Consider the following 25,978-nt stretch of genomic DNA (forward strand, 5'->3'; position numbering starts at 1 on the left):
TATCTTGTGGGATGGGATCATTAAGTACTTTTGCTTTCTTTCTGTAGAAATTTTGAAAGACTGCATTTTAGGTCTTGACTCTTGCGTACATGAATGCTGCTTTACTCCATATACCTCCATATACGTAATATCAGAAGCATTACAGTGAATGCAAAAATAGTTTACTGAGTCTACAAGGCCCTTTTAAGCTGACAGAGTCCTTAAACATTTATGAGAATCGGACTGCTGGGGTTCCTGTTTAGCTTAGATCCATGCTTGGTTTCAAACAGTTTGTTGACTGAAGAAAATGATAGCAGAGGAAATCAAAACCTATGGAGTTTGCTGTCCTCTCACAGGCGGGTCTTTTTGCAAGACAACACAAGAGATGATGGCATCCTAAAAAATTTTCAGCAACTACAAGTGTGTGTCTTTCTGGGCACCAGGTGTACCACTCAGCCTTGCCAGTCCCGGCACATCACAGGTCCTGTGGCAGGTCTGGATCCAAAGCCTCAGCTGCCCTAAGTGACTTGCTGAGACTTTAGGAGAGGGGCAGCCACCAGCAGCGAGGAAAGCCGTGGTAAGTCAGCACTGGAGAAGAAGGACCTGGAGGCATCCAGCCATGGCTGTCAGCTGCTGCCATGTAGGCCTAGCCTGCCCCTTTCCTCCATCCCTGTTCTTGACAGTCCCACCTCCCACAGTGTAGCTCTGGGTTTTCTAGCAGAAGCCCTTACCTGAATAAGCAGGCTTAGAGGTATCTGAATGCTTTAGCTAGTCTTGAAATGCTTTGCCTCAGCTGTGAAAGGTCACTTTGAACAAAGGGGATAATGTAACTAACTGACCTTCTCCCCTTGTGTATTCAGTCATAAATGATGACTCCTGACTCAAATATGTTTGCTACTTTTTCCTTCTGTTACGGCTGAAGAACCACCATTACTGTGGAAGCGTGAGCCAGGTTCTCTCCAATTTGTGCTTTCGTCAGCAGGGAAACTGCCTGAGTTCAGGCTTCAGCATGCTTGTCGCTGGTGATGCGTGAAGTCGGATGCATGGAACCAGTTTTCTGCTCCTAGATCCACTTTGCAGGATTTCCCATTAGCAGAAGCTAACTTTTCTTTGGGACTTCAGCAGATTTGTTGACAGTTGTCAGCATGTGAGATGTGAATGTAGAGCCTTTATGGTAGAAGTTCTAAGAAGTTACCTTTTAGACTAGAAACCATACTTTACGCAGTGAGACATGAAGTTTCAGTGACAGGTATGTTTTTCAGATCATACCTTCCTTCTAATAAAATACTTTTTTTGTCTGTTATCACACCACATGAAGATGTTTACACCATCACTGAAAGAGTATTGCCATGACCTCATACTTACAGAGTAATTCCCATGCTTTATTTACACATGTGAGAATGATTTTGTTTAGCTATAATTTCCATTTAAGCCTGAAAATAAACGTTTGAGATATCAAGCATGAGTTTGTTGTTCAGACTATTCTTTACATTCAGTACTGAGCACAGAGCCTTGTCCACATTTTAAAACTAAACCACATTGTCAACTGGGTGAGGAAAAGACTAATGAAGACTTTGCTGGTAAACAGGGATCAGTGCTAAGGAATTGGCATAAATGATTGTGAAACCGCTTAGTGATAAGTAGGAAACAGGTAAGGAAAAAGGTGTTATCATATGACCTGAAATTGCCATGAAACTAGTACCTTCCTCTTTGCAAATAGCTATGTACACAAATTCTCTGGATAGATGCTTAGGCTACTCTATTACAAAAAAAAAAAAAAAAAAAAATCTTAGAATCTACAGAAGAGAAATAGGTCAAAATGCGGAGTTAGCTGGTAAGGAACTAAGGAGGACAGGGGAGTCCAAATGGCACATCTTACATCATATGGCTCTTTCAATCATTGTTTTTCTTAAAATCAGAAGGACTCCTCTGCATTTTACAGTCCAGTGGGTAAAGCCTCCAGCCGAGATGTAGTAAACAGAGGGTCACCCCTCCTCTTTTCCGGAGGTCTTGAAAACCACATCTCCATGTGCAAGGAGAGAATGTTGTGTTACCATTTATTTTGGGACATACAGATCTGAATCTTCATTGGGAAAACACCTGTTTCAGTGAAGCTTCTAGCATCAAAGTTTTGAGTTTAAGTGTGCAGGCTTTTGGGTACCCAGGCCAGATCCCATGAGCATTGAGATGACAACACTGCTAAACTGACAGTAGCAGTTATCACAGCACATCTATGGTTTTGATCATAGTATAGGTGTCTTATCTACTTTGATATCAATACCTCTTCTGAAAGAGCTGTTGAAGAGAAGTAACTTTGGGTCTTGTCATATGAGTCCTGTTTGTGCAGGAAGTTTCTGACAAGTAACTGTAATGTCCCTCCTCAGCCTCCTCACAGCCTCTTCTGTCAACCCATACATTATTAACAGAGTTGTTTTATAGATTTTATACATTTTTCTTTTCATGACTTTTAGATCATTTTGATTGAAAAGAAGGCCATTACAGAGAAAATTCAAAACCATTTCTTATACATAAAATGAACATTTTAGCTCCTTTTACTCATGGCTACATATTTGAAGAAAGATGAGAAACCTCTCTGCAGTCCTGGAGGCCCTGTAAAACATCCCTTTCTCTGCATCCTTACCCTTAGAGAACTATAAGGAATAGTTAGGATAACCCCATATAGATTTAAGCCTTTTGTAAAAGTTTGTTCTCCCCAGTTATTACCATTATTTATTTATATATTTTAAAATTTCAAAAGCAAGGGACTTGATATAGTCAAGTATAGTTCTTCCAAGCTAAACCAGACTAAAATTTGACAACCGATGTAGCACACTGTGGAAAGAAGAGAAATAAATAAATCAGCTGGTGAACCATTATCATTCACTTTACATAGTAAAAAACAAATATAGCTGTCATTTTCTAACTTTCATTGAAAAGAAATTGAAAAAGTACATCATTCTTTAACCTAGCCAAGAAAGAGAGAACTGCCTAATATTCTGCAATGCACATTACTTGTGTAATACATATTACAAAGTGGGGGAAAAAAGACTGAAGTAGTGAGATGGTTTAAAGTTGTAAAAGTGGCTTATCATATCCCAGAATCATAAAAGACTCATTTGAAAGAGAGAGAATAAAGAAGGAAAAAATCAATTAAGAGTAAGCAAAGTAAATAGCAGTTGTTTCTATCTTCCTACACTGTTTTGCAGCTACTGTATCAAGCAGATAAAAGGGTAGGTGGGTGTGGGTGTCGTAAAAGTCCAATATTGGAATTGGCTCAAAACCTCAGATTTCTGAAATAGTTTATAACACTGAAGTATTATTTTTCAAGGATGCCAACATAATTGCGTAGACTTTTCTTCTGAAAAGTAAAAGAAACTTACTATCTATTTTCTTCCAGCTCAGTGGACTGGAGTGACACAAACAAAGCAAAGATTAAGACCCCATACTTTGTCAGTGTGTTCAGAGGCATGTGAAACTTTGGTAGCCCAGATGAACTACCACAGTTGCAGTCCATAGGATGTCACCTCTTTTCCAAACACTTCACCTGGGAGTCAGTCAGTCATGCTGAAGACAGTTTTGATCTTCACTCCTCATTGACCAGATTAGGCACTGAGCCCAGTGAGCTCCTTGTGTAGTTCGATGGGTTCAACTGCATGAATCACGCTTGCCCTCCTACAATCAGAGCAAGCCTACAAAACTAATTCCCAGGGCAACGTGAGCACAGTTTACAGTAGGTCTCCTCCAACCCACAAGGTTTTGGACCAAGTAGCTACACAGAAAGATTTCTTAATCACTGTCACTTAACCCTTCTACCACTCAAGGGTGGTTCAGCCCAGTTTCTGGCACTTTGTGTCTCATTACTGCTGAAATCTGTAAGAATAGCAGAATCACTATTTCAGGTTTCAAAAACAGTTTGGTTGAGAATTTGTCCCTCTTGAAGGACTTCAGATAGCCCATGCCAGGGGATGATCGACGGCCAGCTGACATGTCCGAGGTGCTGACAGTTAATGAAACACACACTGATGAGAAACCTGCTCACAAAGATAAAAGGTACCGTATGCAATTTGATTATACATTACAAACACTGTCCAGTTTCCTTGGAGCAGTTGCTGATCACACATAAATTACCCTTTAGAAAAGACCATTACCAAAGGCTAATAGGGTTTAACTCCAATGAGGGGAAAATACTTGTCCTGTAAAATATTTCTTAATAGTTAAGATATAATAACTTCAGAAAAAAATGGCAGATGCCATGTTTAGGGCAAAGTAAAGACTTACATAGTGTTTGGCTCCTTCGGAGGACCTCGGGAGACACAGGACATGAATTATATTCTAATTTATGGTATCCTAATAGTGTCAGTTTACATGGAGAAATAAACAATGCCTTTTTCATACAATATACCTGACAAGCATCTATTATAGCATCCTCCAGAAGCAATTTCCAGGGAGCTGTATTTTCATGCATAGTCTTATTAAAAAGTTAAGGAAATTGGAGAGTGTATTTGACAGATAAAATTAGAAAATTAATGGAAAAGGATAATCCACTCAGATATTCAGAAAAAGTGTGTGAAGGACCAAATACAAGGCACAGGAGAGGAAATACTTCAATTCATGCAGAGAAAAGTGAATGGTACTACTGATTTGCTTTCGTTTTCTTCAGTATTATTAACTGACGTACATTCATACAGTAGCTCCAACCTAACCAAGACTGGAACCTTTTTATATTAAATCTTTTATGTAGACTAAATCTGACACAGTCTGATTCTCCCTTCTTCTCCTTCCTCTCTGAAAATTTCCATTTATACTTTCTACTCAGAGTAAGAAGCACACAAATTGTAACTGAATGCTAAATAGAATTATCATTACAACAATTCTGCTTTGCCCATACAGAGCTTCATGGTGTCATGTAACGTGAATAATTTCCTGGTTTGTGAAGAAAGACATCTAATAATATTGTTTTCACTTTAAAATGCCTGCTATTTCCTGCAGCAGTCTTGGGAAAATGTATGAAATAGTTCATACTACTGCTCAATTCCTTTTAAATACAAGATTTAAACTGTATGTGAGATGGGTGCATCTGTGCAGACTTTAAATGTCATTATATGAAGTTCTGTGCATGACTGTTCATTTTGGAGCCACTGGCAAAGCTCAAATTGATTTTGAACTTTTCATCTGCCATAGGAATGCATACTAACACATGATGGACAAATCTGCAACTTAATACAGTGGCTACTGTGTAAGTGACAAGTCTTACACGGGCTGGAAACGGTGATGTTCAGGATTATTGTCAAGAGAATCTGTCCAAAAGGATGGTTTTTTTCATTGTTTTGAGGATATTCTGCCTGAGAAGATATTTTTTACATAATTTCCTTAATTAATTTTTATGGAGCAAGAAGCCATTTGCAAGCAATTATTTTCAATATTTGGCACTAGGTAAAATGCTCTTTTAGATGATGAATATTATATTTATCTTCAGTTTGGGGAGGTAATACATGAAGATAACAATAAAATAAACCGCAGTCTGTGGTATGCCTTAGATGAGGCATTGATTACGCAGCTGCGACTTTTCCATTGTGCCCTGTTCCTGGCACCCAGTCAAGCTCCTGACAATAATGATTCAGGTTCTCATCCTTACTGAGCATCCCCTTCTATTTCTGTAAAAAGCCTTTTGGCTTAGTTGGCTTCTAAACAGGTGTATCCCGTTTTTCTGTACCTCATTAGGCACCTTGCCAAGGACAGAAAGGCTGATTCAACTTTTGTGTCAAATGGTCTCTTTTAAAGTGGCACCTCTGAAAGTGAGATCCTGTATTTTGCTGGTGTGGCTGGGCTCAAGTTTGGGAGAAAACAGAGCATTCCTGGTTATTACAAAAATTAAATTCTTAAGCTTTAGGTCTTCCTGTGTATCTTAACCAAAAATATATATACATTGTGTTGGACAACATATGACCACAGATAAATAGATCTTTCATGGTTTTCTTAAGGTGGAATTATTCATATGAAAAAAGCTTTTCAGGAGATCCATTCTGATAGTTTTTATTCGGGAAACATTTCCTTTGGAGTAAAAGGGGCCTTGATCCATGCAGAAGCTGGAAAACCAGGTTCTTCATGTAAATAAGGTTATATCTGATGTGTTTAGCTTCTACGTGTTTGGGCTGAAGCCCTCTCCAAAACTTGCTGGGCTGTTCCTCTCTGGGGAGCTACCGCAGCCCCAGTGCCTTTCTGTGTACACCCCCAGCAATGACACCCTGCAGTGCCATTCCCCGTGGCCAGCAAAGCTCCTTTTCCTGAGTGACAGTGCCTTGTATGTTCTCTGATTGATTCTGTCAAGGTGGTTTCCCAAGGTACTCAAGATTCTGATTCAGTGACTTACCAGTAGGCAAAAGGCCATCTCTATTTTCATCCCTTCCAGGGTATTTTTGATAGCAGGGGGCCTAGGGACAAATGTTTTGCACTGGAAGTCTCTGGCCTCTGAACTGGTTGCAAGTTGGGGTGTGGGGAATTTTACACCTGGAAAGACCAGAGCTAGGTATGACAGATGTTAAGGCTGAGGCTTACAGAGCCAGCTACAAGGTTTAGCTAGACCACTGCACACGGAATGAATAGCGGTTACGTGGATAATTCTCTAAGTGGTTGAAATTAGACAATGCGGGTGCAAGTGTGGACATGCTGGATGGATAGATGATAATAATAACAACAACAACAATAATAATAATATTTTTTAAACCACCAGTTTATTCTTGCTTCTTTGTAGATTTAAGTCTGTCATGAGCCAAATTAATTAATTGTCATGAGCCAAAGCTGTGTGTTCAGTACATCACATAGGATTTTGATAATGACTTCCTAAGCTAAAGCTAAGTCTGCTTTGCACATTTGATCATAGTCTCAGCCTACGTTTGTGCTCTTGCTTGCCTGTTTTCCACCCAGCCAGCAACTTACATATAGCTCCCCTCACCCTGGACTCAAATGAGCTCATGAAATAAGTTATCCGGTGCTTTTGCCATGGGACTTGGATGCCACATGAACAACAACTGGCTGCCTCCAGCAAAGCCTGGGGTGTAGGCTTGCCACCCTATGCTCCAGCCACTCGGTGATAGACCCCGTGGTTGTGGTTCTGACCAAGCCCCCTGGGGCACCGTGTTGGGGATCAGCCCCTGGGTGGGTGGTAGTTTCAGCTGGGAGGCAGGAGCTGGCAGTCGTCACTGCCTGGCAGTGGGACCAAGGACGGCCAGCCCCAGCTGTGGGGCCTGCCTGTGTCCAAATCCAGGCTCAGGTCCATGACCCAGGAGGCTTCCTTGGCTACCAGCCAAACAGGCTGTATGGCTATATCCCACTCACCTGAACGCACATGTCGTTGTGCTGCTGTAACACCTGTGCTGCTATAGACTACCCTAGACTTCTACCATACAGCCTTAAAAATTAATAATTTAAAGAAAACAAAGGAAAAAATTAATTTAAGGAGCTCTTGATGATGCCAGCTAATGTGGCCATCTATCCAGAAAGAGAAGATTATATACACAAGTTACAAAGAATGTTTGCAAACATTATCGTTAATGTGCACACCTTATCAACATACATTGATTTTATATGCATCCTTTAATTTAAAAAGCTTTGATTTTCTGTCTGGAAGACAAAAGAGAACATTAATAGCCATCGCTTACTGGATTTACAGAACTGTACATTAGCTACTCTAAAATGATCTTGTGTTTGTTATGCTTTAACTATTAATATTTAAAAGAGTATTAAAAATGCTGGAAAACTGAATCAGGTAGACACTACATAAATAAATTGCATTTTTGATATTAATTCACCCTGTTACTTTCTATCATCCTCTACAAAACTGTATACTTCTTGCAAAGCTACCCACAACAATCTCTGTGTGCCAGTTTATTACCTGTATAGATATCATTATTCCCCTGTGACAGCAAAGTCAAATTCAAGGCATTTTTCATAAACTAAGAAAAATTACCTTTCCAGTGACATATGACACAACCTTCAACTACTAAATGAATCCAAGAAAAATTCTCCTTTGGGAAAAGACCTTGCACATGATTTGTCAGCCTTAAAAATATTTTTTGAGAAAGTTAATTCTGAGAGGCTTTACAACTGAATAGTGTTTTCTGTTTATATTTAAACTGTCCTCTGCTGTGATGCATTTCAGAATCAAAACTAGAGAAAAATGTTTTGCTTTGCTGTATTTTAGCTTTACAAAGACTATTAGGCTCATATGGTGAGATCTGAGACCTTATTGGAAATCTCACACAAAAATCTTATTTGTAATGTCACGTCATGATTTTCAGCACTGAGGTGTTCCAGGAGATCGATGCTGCGATGAGGAGCCCGAGGAATGGAGACTAAAACTGAGGTGAGATGTCTGGGGATTGACAGGGGAGTTAAAGCAGGATGAAGTAGCTGAAGCAAAAAGCATCGGCTTTGGGGAGGAGGGGAGGACAAAAGGATATTCATAAAAAGAGCACATTCCTTCCAAAATCTCACATAGATTTAATCTTCCTTCTGCTGTTGATAAAGATGTGTCTGTAAAGCCCATTGACACCTGGGCTCCTTAGTGCTGGTCCATATGCAGGCCCAGCTGGGTTACTGGGATGGAGTGAGTCCACTGTGCCTACCCACAGCTCAGGGAAGGGTTAATGAATGGCTTAATTACCTCCGCTAGCTAAGATCAAGCTGTGCATCTGAACCAGCTGCTCCAAGAGACAGCTGCCTGGGTATCATGGGGCAGCAAGCCGTGAGGATGCAGGCTGCTCTGGAGAAGCTTCAGAGATACAGGCTGACAGGAGTGGTGGAAAAAGCAATGAGGAGAGGCAAATTGCCAAACAGGGAGCTAGAAAGCTGCAAAAGAGGGAGAGATAGGGAATGATGATCTGCTGTTGCATGTTCTAGAGCTAGCAGGAAAGAGCATCCTCTGGACATCCCAGGTCCTACCTGAATGGGCTGGGCTAGAGTGTCTGCAAATTAGGGTAGTGGCTCGTAGCTGAGTTTGCAATCCCTTGCATCTACAGGGTGTGACTTTCTGTTTGTTATCTTTGTGGACTAGCTCTCTTATGGTTGGATAGGGCAGCATGGGATGAGGATGCTTGACTGCATTACAAGCATGCGCAACAGCCTTCTGCTGCTCAGAGCAGGCTTCTGCTGCCCTGGTGGGATTCAGCTGTGCAATACCAGCTAGGTGCTGTGCAGAGACCCTGAGGCTACCTCTAATGGCAGCACTGTGTGGCACCTGTGTGGCACTTGGTCTTGCACAGGTGATCTTGCTGAAAAACATGTTGGAGCAGTCTGAACAGCATGGTGTCTAAAGCAGCTAAATCCCTTCAACCCATCTGGATCACAGCTCTTCCAGGTGATGCTATTCTATATAGACACGTGGATAGCTCTATTCACTATAACCGAAACCGCTGCAAAGGCAAGGCTCTGGTGTTTACTGAAGCAGAGTGATGCTGGTAGTCTTCTGTATCTTGCAGTCTGGGAAAATTAAGTTTGCCATCTGCATATAGTGTTAAAATGGGAACTTCCTGCAATGTGGAGAACTTGTATTTCAAATAAATCTATGTGAAATGATTTATATATGCAACTTTTCAAAAGCAAATTGAGCAGCTTCTTCAGGAAGGGAGGTACATGTCTGTCTGAGGAGTGGGGCAGGCAAGACAGTCAAGTCTCCGAAAAACTGTGGTCTGTCTGACTCATGGGACCTGACTAGTCATGAGTGTACCTGCTGGTGAGATGGTTGGACTGTTGACCAGCTAGGGATGAGGGGCACCATGGTGGATGTGTTTGATAGGAAGCTAGGCCTGGCAGAAGCATAGCTTGTGGTACACGCTGTTTCCGAAGCCTCAGAGGCTAAAAACCCTTCATTGAAAATGGAACTCAGTTCTTCCAAAAGTACTTCCAAAAAAAATAATACAAGGCCCTTCTGTAAAAACAATGGTTGCAGTCCTGGGTATCCCGTTCCTTTTTTCTTTAGAGTATTTGTTGTATGCCAATACACTCACTTTCCCCACTTAAACTTCATCTGATGCTTTCAGAGAGGCAGATTAGCAATGCATCTCTTCTGGTGCTGGTAAATATGTAGAAGTACCTGATAACTGATCATAGTCTGGTTTATATGAAGATTTGGGTGGGAAAAGGTGGGGAAAGAGTGGTAAGAATAACTGATGCATGGTGAAGTCACGCAGAGACAGCTGTCTCTGCAGCTGTATCCTGAGCAACTGCTGAGATGTGAGCACAGGGTGAAAGCTCTCTCACTTGTCACGTGACATTCTTCACTCATCCTTATTGCAACTATTATCTGTCCCTCGTCCCGCCCCCCCCACCCCACCCCCCAGTCTTCCCAGTAGAGAAGCATTTGCCCATCAGTGTTTTATAGTGGGTGGCTGTTTGGCTCACAGCAAATTTTGGAATGTGTTTGGCTACAATAGCCACTGCTATCTCAGTATTTCCATGGGGTGCAGCATCCAAACACCATACAGTCATTAATAGCTCTTTTCCTCAAAGGCTTTTCCACTCTTTGGAGGGATAAAGCTAGCAAAGGGGTACAGAAATAGAGGGGTTATGGAAGAAGGCTGTGGCTGTACTGGGAAGTCAGTTGCTGATTTTTTTGCAGCCTGGGCTAGTGAGCTGTCTGTTGGACCATCCTTCCTACTTTACTCTGTTTGCTTGAGCTGAAATTACTGTGTTTAAGACTCAGAGAAACTGCTGAACACCTACCTACTTGGTGGTAGGGTGTATACGCAGGGGAGTTTACGGAGCTTTTCATCCTTGGGAAATCCCACTGAACTCAATGAATTTCAATGCCTGCTGTGGCATGTGCTCCAGTGCAGCTCCCTAGTCTCTTTCCATCTAAGTAATAGCTATACCTGATCATGGGAAACTGCATTTTTCCACTGTCTTGTATTCTCTGTCACTTGGTCTAAGGATGGAATCTAATTTCAGTAAAACCCAAGAGCTACCATTTAAAATGACCCCTATCCTTACCAGCAATATTACCTGGTATAGGAGAACTTGATTTAGTTTGAAGAGATTTTAAGGGATGACTTGCTTTCCTTTGTAAGTCTGTATTTATTAAGAGAGAATGCAAAGGAGGTGGCTAGCTAAACCCCAGAATTTTTAAGCTTGAGGTGGCTTGTTGCTTTTAATGTGTATGCAGAATAAAATGAAGAAATTTTGTTTGTGGGCTTATAGTGTACAAAACCTTCTTCCTCATAGCTTCCAGAACTGTTGGTATTAAGAAAAGCAACAAAAAGGGTTAAGAAAAGTATCAAAAAGGGCTTTTTAAAAATTAGAAACATCAGAAACATTCTCTCTGCTCCTTTCAAGAAGACAAATTGAATATAATTCCACTGTCCACAGTTCCTCCCAGTAATGTATGAGGATGTGTTTGTGCAGTTCTGTAAGGTTAGGGGACAGCTGAGTTATTAGTGCTGTATTAGAGAACATGTATTGTGACTGCACTCCAGCCAAGTCTTGATCTGAATGTCCTTTGCAGTTCATGTGTCCCCTGACACTTTTAATTTTTTATATATGTTTTTGAAGATCTGTGCTTTATCACCAGCAGAAGATGAAGCTGCTCTGCGCAAATCCACCCTGAATTTCACAAGTATGCCATGATATTGCATCTGATCATTCATCTTTTCTGAAAGTGGGATTAGTGGGAGTTTACAATTATCTAGCTTTACTTCTCATGGAAAGCTTCTGCGAAACTAATGGCACTAAGATGCAGGAGCATTTTTCTTGTAGCAAAAACCACACAAGTCAGAGCTTGCCACTTACATTTTCCAAGATAAGTTTGATGATTATCCTGTAAATGAGCATTGATTTTTTTTCTGTAGATCCCATTACTTTCAATCCCAGAGATATTGTTCTGTCTTCTTGCATACCTATTATAAATGTACAGCAAACATTTTATCTGTACGTTATTGCTTTTTCCTTAAAAAAAGGACGCCCTAAACCCCCAAAAACACAAGCTCCCCCCTTCCCCATGATGCTCTGAATGCCAGATCCTGTTTGGGTTTTTTTTTCCAGCTGGTTTGTGTGCTTTTATAACTGGCTGACCCACAAGGTGGCACTAAAGAGAAAAAGTGACAACTTGGCTAATAAAAAGTGAAAACCAAAGGCAAAATACCATATGCTGAATCAATATTATTTTAATTAGGAGCACGCTTCCTTTATTGTCAGTTAAATTTTATTTTGCAAAAAGCCTTAAAGCTATATAGCAGCAAAGATGGTTCATTCTCCCCATCCCACATCAAAAGTTAAGTTTTAAAGAGAATGAACCAGACATAGGTCATCTACTTATCACAGTTCCAGAATCTCAAGGAGGATAATTCTGATCAAAATGTAGTTAATTAATTTTCCTCTCTAAAGAACAAAGGAATTCAAATGAACTAAAAGCTGAAATTTTCTTTTCAGTTATTAGTCATGTTGGTAAGAGATATGTCATGAAGAATTATTTATCGTCTGCAATGTGAATGAGTTTTCTACTGGAATGTTTTGATTGCTTAATGTTTATGCTTTTGCTGTTGATTGCTCTGGTCTTATTTCATAAACAAATTATTTAAAATAATACAGTTCTATGATCAAGAATTTCATACCAATGGCGGTTAAATCTTGCCATTTTGATAACGAGTATGAATTCTCACCAAAAACATCTTAATCATGAAACTCCTTTTGAGATCCAAGTTAGAAGTGAATGGTCAGATTAACACAAAATTTGTGTTTTAACACAAAAGCAGCACCCATGACTGTTCGGTGGGTGCTGACCTGAAGCTTACAACATGTCATAAATTGCATCAGAGTAATTTCTAGACCTTTATAACAAGACTAGCTATAATATTTTAACCTCTTCTGAGATGTGTGCCTATGGGAACACTACTATTAAGGGCAATGGGGGGCAGGAGTTTACTTGCAGAGACAAACTTAAAATAGCACCAATGCATCAAGAAAAAGTATTCCTTAAAGTGATTCTAAAATATTTTTCTGTGAGGTGAGCAGTATTACAGAATACCTGGTAGTGTGCTCTGGGACCCGCCACACGATCAGATGTATTGGTGTCATGTTTTAACCCCAGCCAGCAACTAAGCACCACGCAGCTGCTTGTTCACCTGCCTCCCCCCACTCACCCCGAGAGGGATGGGGAGGAGATTCAGGAAAAAGATGAAACTCATGTGTTGAGATAAGAACAATGTAATAACTGAAATAAAATAGTAATATTAACAATAATAACAACAACAACCACAAAAACAATTGTAATGAGAAGGAAAGAGAGAAGGAGAGAGGAACAAAATCCAAAAGGGAAAAAAACCCCAAACCAAAACCCAAGTGATGCACAATACATCTGCTCACCATTTGCTGACTGATGCCCAGCCATTCCCCGAGCAGTGACCACAGGCCCTGGCCAAGTCCCCCCAGTTCATACACTCAGCATGACATTCTATGGTATGGAATATCCCTTTGGCCAGTTTGGGTCACTTGCCCTGGCTGTGTCCCCTCCTGGTTTCCAGTGCCCCTCCAGCCCTCTCGCTGGCAGGGCCTGAGAAACTGAAAACTCCGTGACTTAGTATAAAGATTACCCAGCAGCAACCAAAAACATTGGTGTGTTATCAACATTGTTCTCCTACTAAATCCAAAACACAGCACTGCACCAGCTACTGAGAAGAAAATTAACTCCATCCCAGCCGAAACCAGGATTGGTAATTGGTAATTTATTTTGATGCTTAATGAAATTGTAACCACCCTGGAAATCAAGAGTGACCCATGTGTAGCTTGAACGACTGGAATCTAGAATTACTAGGGATGATATTTTCATGTATTTTAAACATTGGTTAAAGTTTAAGTGCTGCTGATGCATTCAGAATAGTTTTATCACTGCAAACAGTTCTTTTTTTTTTTTTAATCAATAACTGGTTCGACCTCGTTCGATTGGTTTGCATTATTCACTGTGTGAGGAAATAAGAGTGTCTATTCCTCAGGATCCCAGTAAAAGCAAACCCAGGCAAATTTTGGCTAAGAAGAGCACTGAGGCAAATGATCCTGCCCATTCAGCTGAACTCTGCTTCCCTTTCATAGTTTTTCTCCCCCTGTTTAGTTTATCTCCCCTTTGGCACTTGCTCCATTGTAAAGGCTAGCACAAAGAAAGCCACGTTTCACCATCTACCAAAGTGCTTTGCTGGAATCAATTATAAAAAACACAGAAACCATAAACACATGCTGACTTTCTTCCTTCCAGTCCTTACTCAGAGAAAGTTTGGGATCAATTTGGACTGAGGAATTTCACAGTCATTCTGTTTGTAGCTGTATTGTATTGTTTTTACAGATCATTCTTCTTGAAGGATTGTTGCAGGCTGCATTTCCCTCAGCTGTTAAATTTTGGGCACATGTCTGCAAAACCTGTCCATTTTACACTTATCAGGACATTCAGCAAGCCACAGATCCCTAAGGTATTTTGATTGGGAAGGTGAAGATCAGTGCCTATATCCTTACAATTACTCAGGGTGTCCATAGGAGAGTACAACTGGTTGTGGTGGAGGTGACTAAATACATTCACATACTTGTACAGTGTCTACTGGACACAAAAATGGGTCTGAGGCAGGTGATGGTGAAGCATAACAAGTGCTCTTGCACAAGGAGGGCCTGTCTAGCTTAGCTGAATCAGGAGACCCACAAGGTAACATCCCTACTTTTTCCTTGTAAAATGGGAATAGGATATTGAAAGAAACAAAAAGAGCGCAAGACACTTACAACACTTTACAAAACACACGAAACTCTGTCTGCATTGACATCCAGTATCAGAAGTCTTTAACACTTATTGTGGAGTTAAATGGATGAAGAGATTATCCACAAATGTTTTTAAAAATGTGGTTTAATATAAATTTTAATAGAAATAAACCCTTGCCTTGCCCATTACCATGTTCCTTGCATTTTTTCAGTGAAAAAGGGGCTGAACTAGAAGATAAGAGAAGATCTAGGTGTGGAATTGTTGGTTCCTAACACAATCTGGAGTTTCCACAAATTCTTCTTCTCCCCTTGAGACTAACTTCTTACCACTAATTGATTCCAATTAGCCAGCTTTAAGTGTAATTATTCTGTGAAAGAAACAAACAGTATTATATCTATGCTCTGCATCCCACTACTAACAACACGGCATTATTGAACTTGTGGAATTGAAATGGCTCATGCTTGGAAAAAAACACCTTCAAGAAGCTGTGTTTAAAAACACTGAGAAAAAAAAAACCCTTTGTAAAGAAATTTAAATATACTTTAACTAAAAGTTGCTAGTGGAGAATGAGGACACTCATTATCCTTAAATTGCTGCTGAAATGTGGAAAAAGAAATGAAAGGAAGAAAAAGAAAAATCAGTTGCTGAATAGACATGGATAAATACAAAAACAAAACATCTGGAGAAAATAATGTATCTCAGCCACCTAATTTGGAAATTTAAAATATTTCTCATGTGAAAGTAGATATTTTTATCCTAAAACTTGAGTTAGAAAATGTTGGCTTTTGAGTAAAAAATGTGTTATGATTTAGTAGGGTAGTACTGAGTAGTTTCAAAAGGATTGAAATAAAAAAGGAAGACAATTCCACAGCAAAGGATGGCGATGGTATGATTTCAAAGCACAGGATGAATGGGAAGCAGTGAGTGGTCACTGGGGCCTGGTGGTACACAGGGAACACTCCATTGATGCCCCCTCAGGTGCTCCTTCCAGCTTGAGAGGTGACCGAAAAGCAAGAGGTGATCATAAGAGAGAAAGGTGGGAGGAGGAGAATGGATCCAGATTACCGGGGAGCCTGTCTGTCCGTCTTGTGGCAAACTTCCAGCTTCTCGTTAGACAGGACTTTACCCACACCATAGTGCAGCACTGTGTCACTTCCTCTTATGTCTGTTCCTTCATAAAATGAAAAATAAAACTAGTCCAAGATGAAGCCGTATCTAGTCATCTGTCAATCTTTAGTTATAAACACATATAGTGCTTAATGTCACTGGACTCAAGTAAGAAAGAAGGTAATTTATACAGGTGACATGAGGGTGAAGGAGCAGAGGAGAATGGTGGAAGGGAAGTTCCTCTTCTTGGTATGTTTAAGCCAGCAAAAATCACTGTGTGTCAGCTTGTTTTACAATCCAATTGTTTTGGCTGTTTTGGCTTTTAATTAGAAAGTCTTTCCCTTAGCATTTTTCTTAGCAGCAATTTTTAAACTAAACAGAAGGTGTATTCCCCAGTGCCATATGTTAAACCTGACATGTTACTGAAAATGTCTTCTGGAAAAAAAACCCAACCCCAAAACAAAACAAAAGCAACCAAAAAACCACTAAAGTTAGGACCACTGTCCTGATTCACTCCATTTGGCCCACTTGCAAGCCTCAAGAGGACACAACAGTCCCTCGTTAGGCAGCGGCACTTCTTCTTTGAGGAATTTGTCACAACTTGCAAAGGCAATGGAGTCATAGGCTGCCGCTTCCCTCTTTGCTTCTCTGGCAGCCTGTTGTGGTTTGGAAACAGTCATCCCCCAGCTGATCTTGTAAGTAACAGCCACATGGAAGCTGGGTCTCTGAGACGTGAATAGTTCATAATACTTCGAGAGGTCACCTTACTGAGGTTTTTAGACCAGTATGTTAGTAGGCTATGAAGTGTATTCTGTTTTAGCACTTAAACAGATGGGATTGAGAGCTATGGGTATCTTCAACTTTGAGGTATGCGAGGAGAATCCAGCTATGACCACAGAAATGGCTGACTGAGGCTGAAAGGGTCACTGGAGCACTAACTGATGTGGGCTGATGTGGTCTTTTCGCCCTGTAATTCTTCCCCATATAAATTCTGGTCGTTTCAGGACTTTGCATAGGAAGACATTTTCTGAGCCCTTTACCATGGTTTTTTTTTTGTGTGAGTGGGTTCAGTCTGCTAAAGCATGTCTGTAAACCTTTGATATACCCAGATGGATGGAAGACAGGTCACTCAGGTTAAGAAGCAGAAAAAGTTAGACAGCCTCAGAAAACTGGAATGTGCTGATCCCCCATTTGGATGAACTGTACCCAGCTGCATGATATACAATAAGGCTGCTCATTTATAGAGCTTTTCTTCCAAGACTGTAAAGCACTGGTGTGAATACTGAGAGGTGTTTGTGTGCAATTTTAACGTAACAAAACCCACAGCTTTATGGGGGTCCCTCGTCAGCTCTTTGCTGGCCACAGTATAAGCTGGTATAGAAATGGAAACCGTGCTGTCTGAAGTTTATCAATGTTTCTTCTGATACTTGTCTAGGGAGGACCATCTCCATAGCAATTCAGTTAAGGTGAGACATGCTCTTTTATTTTGTATGAGTAACTGAAACCCTATTCTATAAGCTCATAAAACGAGATTGCATACAAGATGTTGATGGCCTAGGGGAAGTTTTGAACAACTGGGAGTCATTATGAGGATTTTGCTGAAAAAACGATCTATGATCTGATGTATTTTCCAACAGTCTTTGCAGAAAGACCAAAGGAGTTGCAAGCTTCAGAGGCAATACCCAGGAAATCCATGTCTACGCTTATAACTGTGGACAAATGAAAAAACCCAAGAATTTTTCCCAGATGTATACAAACTGTTTCTCGGGAGCTGCATGCCTTTGTAAATTCTCATCAAAATGGCTATATATAACAATCTGTACAAAGAACTACTTGCAGAAAGCAGCATTTGAGAACAAATTAATAAGTTAATACCTCCCTTGACCTGTATCTGGTCAAGCTACATTTTAGAAACCCATCATTACTAATATGAAGAAGAAGTTAATCTAGTAATGTGCAGTTTTAGAATGATGGATGAGTCCAGGCACATGAGCTATTTAACACAGTACCTAGCAGCACCTTCTTATCGTAAGTCTCCAGACTGACAAGAAGCCCAAGGAGGAGTGGAAGGTGGCTGCAAACCTCTTGATGCTTTGTTTGAGTAATGGGACCAAAGTTGGAGGTGAATATAAACAGCCTTAACTCCCGTCACTCATGCCTTGCTCCAGTATTTTGACTGTGCTATTTCAACTTGGCTTAAAAGGTATTAGCCTCATGGCTTCTTACTAGCATCCACTTTAAATCTTTTACATACCCTCTCTGATACTGGCCTGTCAATTTATAGACTAATATTGTCAAAGCCGAGTTGTGTGACTGATTCCCTTAGCTGCTTTTGGAAGATCTCAGCATGCAGGGTTATCTATTTGTTATTTGTATATCGAGACGGCCAGAATGATGTTCCTGTGCTGTCACACGCAGCTGTACATCCCTCTTTAGAAGTGGCAGCGCTGGTTATCCCAAGCTGCCTGGCACTCAAAGGCTTCGCAAAAACCTTAACCTGTGAAAGGTCTAGCTCTTCAACTGTATTTAATTAAAATGTGATTAAAAATATTTCTAAATGACACTCAAACTCTTCCACAATATTCCAGGCTATTTCAACTCTTGAAGCACATCTTTGCCTGAATGTCTCCCTGCTCTGCTGATGGGAACAAACATAATTTAGAAGCCAGTGCAGAAAGCGATAGAGGGAAACTGCCTATTTTACTAATGCCTGATACTGACAGCCTGCACACAAAATCTTAAGAGCACTCAGGCACTTCTTTTGTGCCCACTTTTAAAGGGTTTAATGAAACATATAGAAACTGACATTTTAAACCTGTAGCTCTGGATATTCTTTTGCTGTGTTGGTTTGTTTGTGGATTTTTTTTGTTTGTTTTGTTTTGGGTTCCCCCCCCCCCTCCAAATCACATAGCAATAGTTTTCTGCATTTCTGCCTCAAACTTCAGTCAAGAAATAATGAAGGTTATTTTCACATAATATAACATTTTTGTTCTTTGGTCTGTTGCCTGTTATAACAGGTGGGCAGCCAAATAACGCCACAGTAAATATGTGGGAACACTAGTTACAGAGCAAAATCTTTGTCCTCTGAGGACATGCACAAATAACAAGTGTGTTGGTATACTTATCATTAAGAATAGTTAAGATTACAAGACTGTGCTGCAAGATAAAAATAAAGGCTCAATTTCCTCCAGGGAGAGCAGACCTGTGCATAATCCCTGTATAGGAATATATAAGGAAATATATAAGGACACTGGTTAAACTCCTTATAAACTGGCATTCCTTAGACTTAAACTGGTTTGAGTGTCAGTAAATGATCATTCGTATTCTGCAACAGCGTGCAAAGTCAGTTAACATTTCTAGAAGACGTAGTAGATTCAGGGAAAACAGAGATCAGGCATTCCTTTGGGAGGTAAAATAGCTAATATATCACATTTCATGAAACCCTGCAGATTTGCTTTGCTTATGAAAGAAGTGTAGGACTTGGTTTTTTTTCCCCCTTCTTTTTTCTTCACTATGGAAAATAAGGCCCTTATTCTGCAAATTGTTATGTACGCATTTAACTTGACATACAGCATATATTCCTATAGATTCTACGGGACTGAATGACATGGATAAACACATCTGTAACTGCTTAAAAGATTGGAGCTAAAGAACTTCAAAAAAGAAAATGAACGGTGATAGTTTTTGAAGTATGCAAGCAAAGTAAGGGGAACAGGGATGCTTCCAGACATTGATCTAGATCCTCGCTGTGCACATTAATTCTGTGTTTCTGCAGTCCTTATGTACAAAGCTTTGGGGGCAGCTGGAAGAAGCGGGTTCCCATTCTGTAATTCGGTTTCCCAGACCGGGGTTCACTCCTGGGGCTACTGAAGCCACGGGCTGGCGCATGACCCCGGGCAGCATGGAACAGATCCTTAAATCCCTCCAGCTGAGAAGCGGGGTCCAGCGCGGGCAGGAGGGAGAGCAGAGGCGAGTGGCGGCAGGGGGATTTCGGAGAAGTCCCAGCCAACACTTGGAGAGTGGATTATTCTCTGCGTATTAATCCTATCGATTTAAGCAGGAGTGTTTATCCCGTTTTCGGCTCCATCCCCGCGTTAGTATGACAGCGCTATCGTCCAAACGCGTGGTCGGCGGCTCTATTAAGTCCGTATCAATGTGACACAGTGCCGGCGTTCGCTGTCTGTGTGGCGAGCACACTCACACGCGTATAATCCCGGGGAGTCCTGCGACCCGGAGGCTTTGCAGCCGGGCAGCCGCTCCGTCCCCGTCCCCGGCGCGGCCGGCTCCCGCCCTCCGCTCGCCCCGGCCGGGGCTCCCGCCGCCGCCACGCCGGCCTCCCCGCCGGAGCCGCCGCGGGTGACACCCCGGAGAAGAGCCTCCCTCGTCCCCGCGTCGCCCCCGCCTCCCGCCCCCGCCCGCTCCCCCGGGGCGCCGCCGTCACCGCCGGCAGCCGGAGCAGCCGCCGAAGCCGAGGGGCGGCGGGGCTTGCCCGCCTCTCCCCCCTTCCCATCCCATCCCTTCCCTTCCCTCGCCTCTCCCCGGTGCCTATATATAGCCGGCTCTGCCCGAGCCAGCCGGGAGATTGCTGCCGTACCTGCAGGAGCAGAAGAGGCAAAGCACGAGAGGAGCCGCGAGGAGTGACTCTCTGGAGCCAGCCCCGCCAGGCGGAGGAGAAGGACGGGCCCGGCCCGGCGCCGCTGTCCGGTGCCGCCGCCCCCGGTGCCCGGCGAGCCCCGCGGGGGGGCCGACCTGCGCGGCGGCGCGGGGCGCGCATGGCTCGGGCGCTGCCGGGGCCGGGCACGGAGCCCGACCCCGGCCCGGGCGGCTCGGGGCGCGGGGGGAGGAGAGCTCCCTGCGGGCGGCGGCGCTAGCGGGGGTGCCGGGGCGGCAGAGCCCTCCCCCTTGGCGCCGAGGTGCGCTCGGCGGCATGTGCTGAAGTGCCCCGCAGAAGCCGCACAAGTTGCCTGCGCGGCGCGGCCCCGGCGGCCGGACGGCGGGGAGCGCCCGCCGCCGCCGGCTCCTGCCCGATCCCGTCCCGTCCTGCTCGGCCAGGGGCCGCTCCCCGGTGGGGCTGCCGGCAGCCAGGGTGATGCGGCTCGTCGGGAAGTGAGAGGCGCGGCGGCGCGACCCCCTCCCCCCCCGGGCCGAGCCCCCCTCCCCCCCGCCTCGGAGCCTCCCATGCTCTCGGGGCCCCCTCGGGTGGCGGCGGCCCCGCGGGAGGCGGGGGCGGCGCTGCCGTGATGGCCCTGGAGGAGAAGCGGGAGAAGCGCCCGCCTGTCACCCCCATGATGATCGAGGAGGAGGCCGCCCTGCGGAACGGCAGCCGGGGGCTGCCGCCGGGACCCTGGGCCGAGGCAGCGGGGCCGAGACCCCGCACCACGGAGCGGCACATCGCCGTGCACAAGCGCCTGGTGCTGGGCTTCGCCGTCTCCATCCTGGCGCTGCTGGCGGTGACCATGATCGCCGTGCTGCTCAGCGTCCGCTTCGAGGAGTGCGGCGCCGCCGCCGCCGACGGCCCGCCGCGGGCCGGCGGCAACGGGAGCCTCCCGGGGGCGGCCCGGCAGCCCCCCGGCGCGGGGCAGCCCCCCGGCCGGCCGGAGGAGGAGGTGCGGGGCGGGGAAGCGGCGGAGGAAGAGGAGGAGGAGGAGGAGTGGCAGCGGCGGCGGGAGCTGCCGCCCTGGGCCCGGCCGCGGCTGCCGCGGCACCTGCGGCCGCTGCACTACAACCTGATGCTGAGCGCCTTCATGGAGAACTTCACCTTCAGCGGGGAGGTGAACGTGCAGCTGGAGGTGCGCAACGCCAGCCGCTACATCGTGCTGCACGCCCACCGCATGCACATCGAGGCGGTCCGCGTGGCCGAGGACAAGCTGGCCGGCGGGGTGCGGGTGGCCCGCTCCTTCCTCTACCCCCAGACTCAGGTCTTCGTCGTCGTCCTCAACCGCAGCCTGGAGGTGCAGAGGAGTTACAACCTCAAGATCATCTACAATGCTCTCATCGAGAACGAGCTGCTGGGCTTCTTCCGCAGCTCCTACGTCCTCCACGGCGAGAGAAGGTAGCGGAGCGGCCGCGTCGCCTCAGCTCAACTCGGGCCGAAGTTGGCGGCCCCCGCCCCTCCGCGGCAGCCCGCGCTGAACTTCGGGCGGGGTGGCGCTAGGACCCGGCGGGCCGCGGCGCCGCCAGGCGGGGGAGGCCGCGGGCTTCGCGGCGCGCTGAGGGGCGAGGTGCCCGGCCGGCTCCCGGGAGGGGGGGCCGGGCTGGCTGTGGGGTGCGGAGTGGCCCCCGCCCCAACGGCCGCCAGCGCGGCTGGACGCCCGGCCGGTGCGGGAGCGCAGGCCTGGCCTCGGCTCCAGCCGCCGCCTTGTCGCGCCGTGCGTCCCTTCCACCGGCCGGCCGCTCCCGAGAGCCGGCGCTGGGAAGGCGGGGCTGCCGAGGCGCTCGGCGCCGCGAGCCCTGATCCGCTCCGCGCCGCCGGCCGGTGTCGGGAGAGCGGCTGCAGGGCGGCCGGCGGCGGCGGCCGAGGCTGAAGGGGTGTGTGGCAGCGAGCGGGGGCAGGCCCGGCGTCGCCGGCGGCGGGCGGAGCTGCCTCGGGCGGGCGGCTGCGGGGCGACTGCGGGCCGTGCCGGGGGTTAGCCGGGGCCGGGCGAGCGGAGCGCTGCGCCGGGCCGCCCCGCCTCGGGCGGGGAAGGCTGCAGGCTGTAGCCGGCGGGTCAGGAGATGCCCCAGCGCGGGTGGGAGACGGGCGGTGGTAAGGGGCGAAGTTCCAGGGGTGGCACGAGTAAAGCACCCCGCCCGGCACGGAGGCTGCGGGTCTGCTTGATAAACACCCTCTGTGTGCGGCTCCCCGTGCCCTCCTGTGACACAGCCGTGCCAGGTTACAGGCAGCAGCGTGCAGGGGAGCGGAACTTCTCGGCTGCCCTGGTTCTATTTTATTATTTGCAAAGAAAGGTGCTGGGATGTAACTTCCCGTAAGGTGAAAACGTTTACGCCACTTGCTGCAACTGAGTCGCTGCAGATTTACACCCTGTGACAGGGCAGACCTGGTCAGCTTCCACTGCCTTACTGCGGAGTGGGGCTCGATCTTGGTCTCTATGTGCTGCTGTTACTGTAGCCCCTGGGTCCCTGTCGAGGCCCTTGTTAGGTAGGCAGGCCCGCTGTGGAGACCCCCATTTAGGCAGGTACAGAGGCATTTTTTAAATTTTTTTAAGTAGTTTTCTACCCGTAGTCAGGCTTTGTAACAGAAAAGAAGGATGGGATGGGCTTCCTGATAGTTCTGGTGCAGTTTATCATTTTAGAATTAGTTTGTTTTTAAGCTGTCCTTTCTTGAAACGTCTGTGCAGTAGGCAGGTTTTCTCTTACTGTTTGATACTGTGAAGTGAAAAGTTTACAGTTGGAAGAACCGGGCAAACAGTAAGTCAGACAGAAAAAGAGCGCTCACCAATTCAACTAAGTCAACAGCCCTTGTATTAAAACATACTTTCCTTACTATGATTACTGACACTTTTAAACAGCCCAATGTTAGAACTGCTAGCGGAATTGAAATTCCGTTTGTGCGATTTGTCCTCACAGTGAAATAAACTGGAAATCTGATAATGGCATGGTTGTAGGAAAAGATGCAGATAAAATACCTTTTATCACAGAGGAGCGAATGACTAGGGTTATTAGGAGTTCTTACAGACCTGTATGGAAATGGGCAAATCAAAAAACAAAATACTGTTAGCAGCAGGGGGTATAATTCACTTTACAAACCCAACAAATTATTCAAGCAGTTATTATTCTTGTGTATTTAGACTTTGTATAGGGATAATTGAGCTGTCAGGTGTGGCAGTGACATTTCTCCAGAGTTACTGTACTACACTTACATACCAATGCCTCAGTTATGATTTAAAAAACAAAAGGCCTACTCACTTTTTGAATAATCAAGGTAGCTTAAGACACAGGGTGGAAGGTGCTGTTTCCCAGTACTCGTCGTGTAACTTTTCAGATACAAGTTGCTTTGTTTTTGATACACTTGAATATAGCCATATTGGACAAGATCCTTACCTTGGGTAAGGTAGCATTGTTCTATTGAAATCAGTGGCATTTTTTTTTCCTCATACCAGCTCACTTATATTTCTTTCAGTAAAAAGTTGTTTTTAAGACTGTAATCAATGCATGGTTACAGTTACAGGTGTTTAATAGAAGTACTATTTTTCTTTCTCAACTGTCACAGGCTTAACGACTCACTATAGTATAAGGAAATAATACATGTTCTAAACCAGAGAACTTCTTTGTTCAGAGCATGTTCTTGCAGTGTAGCAATTTGCATTTTGATTAATAACCAATTTTTAAGGTAATACCTATAACCATTTGCCGTCCTTAAACATGGACGGCTTCTACTATGTTAGACAGGCTTCTCTCACGCTCTGAGAGACTTTGATGTTCCAGCAGGGCTTTAGCTTCTTGACATCTTTATATTCAATTAAAATACAGCAACCTCGCTGGAGTACCAGTTGCTATAAAAGGCTCTAAACCATCATTTTTCACTTTTGTTGTACATGAGGAGTGAATAACTGGCTAACTGTGAGGCTTCAAAAACATAGTAATGCCTTCACTTTATATTCTTTTTTCCTAAAGTTAGTTAATTTTCTCTGGTCTTCACAGGTGAAAGTCGTAAATCTGCCTGAAATGTTGATAGCTGCATAAAAGTACTTATTTTCTTACTGAAATCTTTGCTACTTTAATTGAAATGTAAAGTGCAAGTGATATGCTACAAATTTGCTTTGCATTATGTGCCAGAATTTACTGGCAGTAATCAACAGGCATTTAATACAGAGCTACTGTGGAGTACCATAAGAATATGCACGCATAATTTAAATGAACATCAAACTTTGGCATAAAGGAAAAGGAAAAAAAGATCTTACATCACATAGACAAAACAAACAGACATATTCTTCCATCTTATCACAACTAAGATGTCAAAATAGATAGGCTGTTGAGGAAACACATGTCTTCCTTTAATAGATAAAGTGGAATTAAAACACCGGCAAATTACTGCCGTGGGTACGCTGAGAAGACAGGCTGCAAGCCTGTCATTCCCAGAAGTACAACTTTTTTATAGTGATATTTTGGGGAATTGGAGATAAAAATGTCAGTGCCCAGGGAGTTGTGTAGAGAGATGGATGAAATACTCAGCCTGCTCTTCACTTTTGGCATGCTTTAGACGTTTTGCTTGTTTCTTCCTCCTAACAGAGAGAGAAATAGATAAACATAGACAATGTTTTGGTTTTGGTTTGTTTGTTTGTTTTTTAAAAATGTGTGTAAGGGTTTAGTCTTTGGGAAGCAATTTATAACTTTGTTTTGCTTTTGTTTGGCACAACAAGCAAATTGATGTTTGATGGTAATGCACATGTTATAAATACCACTGCTATTGGTAGCTGATGTATTTTTAGTATGAAATATTGACCATCCAGTGTTTGCCCCGATATGTGTGTGTGGACATATCTATCTATCTGTGAGAATACAGAAGATGCAGCATTTACCAGGTTTTATTAGCCTGCTGAAGGGATTGTTTTGATAACATAACACATAACAAATATTAAAAGACTACTGATAAGACCTCTGAGAAGTAGGAAAAAAAAAGCTTCCTTATTTAGAGAGTGTCAGAATATATACTGTATTCCCTAAGTATGCATTTACATGTGTGTCGGAGCTCATTGAAATTGTTAATTGCAGAGGAAAGTTCATTGTTCTTGCTTTATTAATAGCAGGACAGTACAGTTTTCCATGCTCACTTGAAGCTTCTGTTGATGTCTGTAGCTGTTTAGAGTGTGCCTAGAATGCAGAATCAGGTCCACTTGAAATATTTTGCATATAAATTAAGTTGCTTTGCTTCATTTAATTGGCTGATTTGGCTTAGTTGCACTAGTGCAAATCCACTGATAATATGGAATTTTCTTGGATTAACATTGGAATACCTGGCACCAACTTTTTACTTTATATTTAGCAACCTTATGCAGAATTATGATTTTAGTAATCCATGTTTTATAATGAGACAAGAAAAATGTGCTATGATGAATTTCTTCAATAAATACTAGCCAAATAAGACTTTTTATTTTAGGCAAAAGGCCAATGTTAACTGCTTCAGTGGTGGAAAAATTTTTCAGGTCTTTAAAAAACTAGCCTTATTTG

The 25,978-nt window shown here is 44.0% G+C and overlaps 1 protein-coding gene across 1 annotated transcript in view; it reads left to right on the forward strand.

The window, feature by feature from the left end:
- Positions 1-20,344: 20,344 nt before the first annotated feature.
- TRHDE (thyrotropin releasing hormone degrading enzyme) overlaps positions 20,345-25,978 on the forward strand; it is a 214,264-nt gene continuing 208,630 nt past the window's right edge. Inside the window, exon 1 of the mRNA XM_027812500.2 lies at positions 20,345-21,863. Within this exon, the coding sequence (XP_027668301.2) occupies positions 21,052-21,863 (812 nt within the window). The 5' untranslated portion in view covers positions 20,345-21,051. The remainder of the gene's footprint in view (positions 21,864-25,978) is intronic.

This window comes from Falco cherrug, chromosome 5, assembly GCF_023634085.1.
Source record: "Falco cherrug isolate bFalChe1 chromosome 5, bFalChe1.pri, whole genome shotgun sequence".
NCBI lineage: Eukaryota > Metazoa > Chordata > Aves > Falconiformes > Falconidae > Falco > Falco cherrug.